Genomic DNA, 7,574 nt, shown 5'->3' with positions numbered 1-7,574 from the left:
ACTAAATTTACCACTGTTTCAACATTCAGTAGTTTTGTATTTTACCCTCAGGGAGTATTTATCGCTTACATATGATTCTCAGTGTAAACAGCGATTATCTCCTTAAACAGCGTTAACTAGTCGATCTTTGTAATGGTGAAGTGTTGTGTTTTCTTCGCGGTACGGACTGAATCTTAAATATTATTTAGACGGGATTTGGACCCCAATGAGTTAAATATTATTGGTATGACGCCGCAGTTATTAAAATTTTAATCAGAGTTTTCACTAGAAATTTCACAAGTTGCATTATTTGTAATATTATTAATAAAATGCCATTAAAAATTAAAGTGTCGATGTAGCACTGCGATCATGTACACGTGTTAGACTGACCACCCAACCTTCTTACCTCACGTCCTTTCCTGTTGATACTGTGAGTTCAACTGAACAGAGTTGCCCGATTACATTAACTCGTATAACTTGATGTTTGAGAAGATTAGCACATTCTTGTATCCTACGGAATGTAACAGTTATTGACCCCAACATCTCAGAGCGCAGAAGGCTGACCTGTCTTGGACGGCGTACGTTAGTCAGGAAGCTAAGCTATGTTATGAACCGGTTTGCATCATTAGAAGCCGTCTCAGAGATAGCGCAGGTGGAATTTGTTAGGGCGAGTGAAGCCTTTTAAACTTTTTTAAACCTTACAGAAGTTAGCTTAATAAATTTTAGGAAAAGTGTGAATTATATATGGTAAAACATTGTCTGTTTTCGACATTCACAGGGGTTTTATCAAAACTCGCTCTCTTAAGTTATGTCATATCTAGTTCAGCTCTTGAGATCGTCTTTTAAAACAACCATTGACTCTTTACTTTGCTCACGGAGTGTGTTTATGAGTTTAACGTTGCCTAAGAGCACTGAACAGTTAATCGTTGTCGTGTAGACGAGACGTGTTTTATTTAAATATTGTTTAAACACGATTCGCCTTTATCAGAAGGACGAACTGGCACTGCATGTGAACCTTTATATCTGTAAATGTCTTGTCTGTCACTACTGGTTTGTGGTTCAGTATTTAACTTCTCCCATTGCAGATAATGATTACAGAAGATAAGAAAGACTCATTTCATAATTCAAACTTATGAAGTAATATTTGGTGTTATCCTTATTACATTCTTATGCGATTAAATGCTGTATCTTATATATTGACATAAGGAAGTTAACTAATGTAGGTCGATAATGATTTGTATCAAAGCGATCGGTGCGTGGAACAAGTAAATGAAAAATGTATAATCCGCTTCAGTTATGATCTATACTGCACAATATTGATTCTGCGTACACTCCCCCTTCCAATTTTGAGTGAACTAGCCCCTTGGATGGTATCCAAAGTACCAAAGAGCTACGCCTCAGGAATTTGAAAGGCAGTCCTGCTCGTCTATTTATGCACCGCTACCAGAAACCATTTTAAGAGCTACTTTCCAACGTTTGCAATGACAATTAGATATTAATTTTTATTACTACCATTGTTCTGACATATGCGTTAATTATTTATACGTTGAGAATGAGGCAGAATTTTTTTTTAATTTCGCCATTCCGTGGTAACAAACTGTACAGAACGTATATATTTATTTATTATTTCAGTCTATACACAAACTTAGTTTTTAAAATGTTGTTGTTACAATTAAACGCTTTTCATCGTTATTTCGATGTCACATTTCAGCGTTTTATTATTTTACGACATGTTTCGATGCTATTGCGTCATCCTCAGGTTTTTTATTGTTATTTTCATCTTTAAAACTAATATATATCTATTAATGCAAGCATTTATTGATTTATTTGTTATTGTAGATTTCTTTTGTAGTTGTTCCTTTTGATCTTCGTAGTATTTTGCATATTTTGGTCAGTTGTTCATTATTCTGTGAAACAATTTATTAACATTTGAAATTAATATTAATATGAAAATGAGTTTGGAGATTGTCGTAGAAAATATATTTGTAAAATTATAGGAAAATAACGATGAAAAGCGTTTAATTTTAACAACAACATTTTAAAAACTAAGTTTGTGTATAGACTGAAATAATAAATAAATATATACTGAATTTTAACACAAACATGACGCATCTAAACTATAAACTGTATAGAACGTGTTTGAACATTTTTTTAGCTTCAAAAACTTACACGATTCTGTCTTAAGAATTGAATATCGATATGACAGTATGTGGTTTAAAGGAATTCGTGGCTCTGATAGGTCGAAGACATCTAACGAACAAATCTTAAAATTCTGAACAGTACAGTTGTATCTTAATTGATTTAGTTTCAAAATAGACTAACTTCTTCATGTGCTGGCTGTCTGAAAGTCATAATTTATAAAATATACGAGTCGAAGTTGAATATTTTATTGGGATTTTTAAAAAAAATGTAGAATTTTATTTTATAGACCAAACACTAATAGGGAAACTATGTGTGTCTCTCCGCAGTTGCAGTTATAACGACTAGAATGAACCATGTTGGGACTACCAAGTTATGATAGAAATTAACCAAAAGCCGTATGTTTCCGCCCTTTTCGTCATAAGACTTCCAGATGAATCCATAATCATTAACAGTATCAGAGTCAGGCTAGTATTAATGAAGGAAGAAGATTATATATGTTTGCTTATTCATAGGATACACCACAAACAAGATGCAGTTTTTCTCCAAAAATTGTTTAATTTTAAGTTCCCCAGTTAGATGCCGCCTTGATATTGATGCCAGAATGACTAGCAGCGCTGTCTATTAGGAATGCCATACGAATGCCCAGACGAAAGAAAGATACTTTGGTTAATGGAGCTAAAGCTAGATGGCACGAATGTTCAGTCAGGATCGGCGTAGTATGTAGTCTGGATACGAAAAACATTTAAAACTTTTATTCTGAAATATAAATGCCAAGTTTAGGCGTTGGGAAAATATGGGGGGGGGGGGGGGGGGGGGAAAGACGAAATTCGGATTTGTGATGTGCGTAAGGAGACTTGTTCAAGTTGTAAGAAACATCCTACTCTCAGACTGAATTTTGATTTAGATAAGATTTTAAGCAGCTAAAGGTATCAAAATAGTCTTACTTCCTGAAGATTTTGAAAAATTAATGCCTGTTTGCAATTTGTTTATTTAACTCAGAATCCTAAAATAGGCCAATAGGTGCAAAAATGTTAAATGAAACAATATAATGATTTAATGTCCTCTGAAATCACCAGTCTCACGACGAGATTTTGGCAGCCTAAGTGACAGGGCTGCCATCTCACTTGGTGAAATCTTAATTGTAGATGTTCATGAAATAGCTCACGAAGGAGTTGACTGGATTCATCTGGCTTATGGTAGGGTCCAGTGGTTGGCTTTTGTGAACACGGTAGTAAACCTTCGGAACCCAAAAGTGCACAAAAGGCAAGAGATTTTTTTTAAGACCGCCATCTTCGGATCACCGCCGTGAAACTCTCAAATCCTAGTGTGGAATTTCTTGATTACCCGAGAGACTTTATGTTTTTTTCTGGAAGGAACATTTGTGATTCGGTTAGAAATTTTTTGATCAGCTGAAAATAATATTTGTTTCTAAAAGACCCTGAAATATGGATTTGGTTTTAGAATTTTAACTGAGTACGAATCTTGTTGAAGCATTACAATATTATTTATATTAATAAGATTGTTTACAGGGGGTTCAAAACAGCTTTTGAAGAAATTCCAGATGTTAAGGAGTTTGATAACAAATGTGAATTTCTGATTTTTCACACGCACGATTATGGTTATTTGTAAACCTCTGAAGTTGAAGATCATTTAAGTTATATTTAAAGTATTAGTTTCTGTTGCAAAGAAAACACATTTTCATGATAACGATAAATTAGTTAATGCTGTTTAAGGAAATAATCGCTGTTTATTCTGAGAATAGTACGAAACACACAAATACACCGTGTGGACAAAATGCAGAATTATATATTGTTAAAGCAGGTGGTATATATTGTTACCAGTGGCCTTTAGAGGATCGAGACGGACCCAAACGAATAACACTACAGTACGCGACTGTAATCTTGAGACTCGCAAGGAATGCAAGAAGTGCGTAGCGTTAAAGGCAGACGCTGTCTTTCGATTACAGTCGCGAACTATACCTTTTCTGTGTTCGCCGTGTTGGTGCGGCAACTTTGCATACACTCGTGTTAGGCAGGGTGGTTAAACAAACCATTGCAGGCGACGTTCATAGATAACATTACAAGAACTTCAGCAAACACTGGCGCTAAGTCGGCGAGAGTCCAAATGCTGCTTCGTTAAATATAAATGTTATTAAATCAGAAAAGAAAATTATCATCATTTAAAGCACGAATGTTTTTATAGTTTAAGTACATCTACAGGACGGAAAGCGTTGTTGAATATACTTAGCTGTCGTCTTTTTAACGTGTTTTGATTTTTACATAATTGTGTAGTGTCACTTCCGTATTAATTTTATTATTTTCTTTACTTTGCTAATTAAAACAGACGCTACTGCTAATTCTGTGCCCTTGTGTAACCAATTAACGTTTTGATTTCTTTCTGTAGAGGTCGTGGATGTAACTGTATTATCCCAACAAAATGCGTGTATTTTATTCCGATCTGATTTAGACCCAGAATATATTACATATCGCAAGGGACCAAATTTTTATCATTAACAGAGGATATATTTTTGGAATTATTTGTTTAAAAAGAATTTATTTGGGAAGCCTTAAGGGAAGAAACCACGCTAAAGACATTGGGGGGGGGGGGGGTGATATCGTGATTGATCCAGGAGAAGTAAGTTGAAATTTGTGGAGTGGATTCATTCGGCTCGGGATAAGGACTTGTGATGGGCTTTTGTGAATACGATAATGAATTGTCGGGTTTCATATAAGACGTGGAATTTAGTGACAAACTTCTCGAGAAGGTCATATCTTCTCATTTGTATTAAATTCCTACAGGGTGCACTCTGAGAATTTATGTTGTACAGATTTTGGGTAGCATTTGATATTGAGGAAACTTTGAAGGGTTGTGCCACCTTCGTTGTTGAATTCTCCAGGGGTTGTATTGTCGTAGAAGCTTGCAGTATTAGAACCAGCCAACTTAACACTCGCTGATTACAGCTTCAGTGTCGACTGTAAATACCATCACCGCAACGCAGAGAGCGAGAGGTCAAGGCTTGTTAAGATCTCTCCACCACGAAATAAGCGTCCAAGTAAAATAATGAGAACTCTGAAGTCAAGGTAGCCGTCGAAGGCCGCTCGCTGACGTGACGAGAGGAGAGGCCCAGGAACTGGAAGCCGGCGTGACCTACTTGCTGTTCAGTCAGCAGTGGCCCAACCTAGACATTCGGTGTCCAACACCAAAGTGTCGTATCTGCTCCTGATGAACGATGCTGCGAGGTAGCCACTGTGGGATCACCGATCAATGACGTCACATGAAATTGAGGCAAGTGAGAGAGGGAGAAAAAGAAAGAGAGAGACAACTCTCCAGCGCACCGAGGCTCGGTTCGTGGTCGCAAGCGTGGCGGGGGTGAAAGGGAGGGGACAGAAAGAGAAAGCCAGCCATTTCAACTTGTTCTGACTGGTCGGTTCATAAACCCCGCGTGGACGAGAAAAATGCCTTGAGCGTCAACCTGTGCTCGCTATCCCCAGGTTGATAACTAAAGTTAAAAGCCAGCGCAGAAGAAAGGGAGGGGGGGAGGAGAGAGAGAGAGATTTCAGTGCAGCCATACCAAGTCGACCGGCCTGATAGTGAACAAGCAGTGCGGAGAGAGTGGAACGAGGCCGCGAAAGTCCGCGGACACCAGCGGCCGTCCGTGGCTTCGCAAAAAAAAAGTTTCTTCAGCCGCAGTATGTGGCAACATCACAGGACTGCGAGGAACCAAAATATAGCAGCAGCCGTGTTTGCCATCACCATCGTCGTCGTCGTCTTCAGCAGTTTGCTGGCGGTGGTGTCAGCATCGTATCTGAAGCGTGTAGAGGGCACCGACGCCTCGCCAGCCGCTGTGGCCCCTCTGACTTACTATTGTTCTTACGACACATGTCACTGCAGTGCTGATCTCCGTGAGCTGACGTGTAGAGGAGTGTCTTTCACGCGTGTTCCAACGCCGTTACCAACGACGCTTGTCAAACTGTGAGTAACGTGTTGCTATGGAAATGAACGAAGTTGTATCCTAGGACACGGTTGTTAACCTGTTGAAACCATTCCTCGTCTTAAATAATGGTTTTTATAATTCAGCCCGTACCGCGAAGAAAACACAACTCTTCACCATTACTTAGATCAACTGGTTAAACGCTGTTTAAGGAAATGATCGCTGTTTATTCTGAGAATCGCACGGAACACACAAATACACTGCGTAGGCATCTAAATAATATTTAAAGATTCAGACCGTACCGCGAAGAAAACACAACACTTCACCATTACAAAAGATCAACTGGTTAAACGCTGTTTAAGGAAATGATCGCTGTTTATTCTGAGAATCGTACGGAACACACAAATACACTGCGTAGGCATCTAAATAATATTTAAAGATTCAGACCGTACCGCGAAGAAAACCCAACACTTCACCATTACAAAAGATCACGTGGTTAAACGCTGTTTAAGGAAATAATCGCTGTTTACGATAAGAATCGAAACACACAAATACAAAATAAAAAGTTATTGATTGTTGGAGCAGGTGGTATATGTAATTACCATTGGTCTTTAAATGGTTAACCATATAGTGTTTTGATATTTGTGTGAGGGTAAGATTAATGCTGTCAGTAGGGAAGAAATTTACAGTTTCTGTTTATTTTATGTGTTTGTTAGAAATTAAATTATTTTGAATGGATTATCACGTTGAGAAAAAGTTTAATGTGTTCGTGTGTTTTTGGTAGGGGCATGACGAAACAGATGTTTGTAACTCTGTCGATTTACAGTGCGTGTTTGAACTGAAATACTGTATTTGTCTTGGAAATTCGGTTTATTTTCTGCGTCAACTGTGTAATGCGATGTACGTAGCAACGAAAAAGCTGTAAACCAACTGAAAATAGTAACGTCACTAGGGGCTGTTCAGAATACGAAAGTCAGTGTGGCTGTTTTCACGGAACATCAAAGTAGCCGTAGGCTGAAATAACGTCACGTTTATTCATTAAACTTCCATAAGGACATTACGAAGACCATGTTTGTTCACTTTAACTCGCTTGTGATGTCTGCTTCTATACTGACTTTGAAATACACTGTATTTTGTTAATATAATACTAATGTATGTATCAAAATTGACGCGAGAGCGGTGTAATAGGTTAGTTCTTCTGATTTAATTAATAATAATGGTAATAAGAGTGCTATAAATACGTTAAATTTTGCACTTAGCACTATCATGCTCGTATGATTAGGATTTATGATTGTATTTATGCAGTGCAAAGAACAAATCTCGTAATATAAACGGACAATTGCATTCAGAAATGGAATTGGAAATTTTTTTTGTTAATAATTTGCAAGTGGAGGAATCATTAAGCGCTTAAAAAGTGTGACTGTCATTCGTTTGATTAATACGAATAAATAGTTTAAAAATTTTTACACGCATCATCATATTGCTTAGGCAATTATTATTTATGCTAATAATATTATAATTG

The 7,574-nt window shown here is 37.4% G+C and overlaps 1 protein-coding gene across 3 annotated transcripts in view; it reads left to right on the top strand.

The window, feature by feature from the left end:
• Window positions 1-7,574, top strand: part of rk (G-protein coupled receptor rickets) — a 189,644-nt gene that overhangs the window by 19,693 nt on the left and 162,377 nt on the right. For 2 of the 3 annotated variants that reach the window (XM_087346008.1, XM_087346005.1), the window contains exon 1: window positions 5,698-6,093. The exons of the other annotated variant lie outside the window; for it this stretch is intronic. In XM_087346008.1, coding sequence (XP_087202134.1) covers window positions 5,813-6,093 — 281 coding nt within the window. In that variant the 5' untranslated portion in view covers window positions 5,698-5,812. Of the gene's footprint in view, window positions 1-5,697; window positions 6,094-7,574 lie in introns of those variants that run through there. 3 annotated transcript variants of the gene reach the window in all.

Source organism: Zootermopsis nevadensis, unplaced genomic scaffold (assembly GCF_977971745.1).
Source record: "Zootermopsis nevadensis isolate Lab colony 2312 unplaced genomic scaffold, Znev_1.0 Znev_ptg000001l, whole genome shotgun sequence".
Taxonomy (NCBI): Eukaryota; Metazoa; Arthropoda; class Insecta; order Blattodea; family Termopsidae; genus Zootermopsis; species Zootermopsis nevadensis.
The sequence above is the reverse complement of the archived record's forward strand: the minus strand, read 5'-3'. Positions and strand labels throughout refer to the sequence as shown.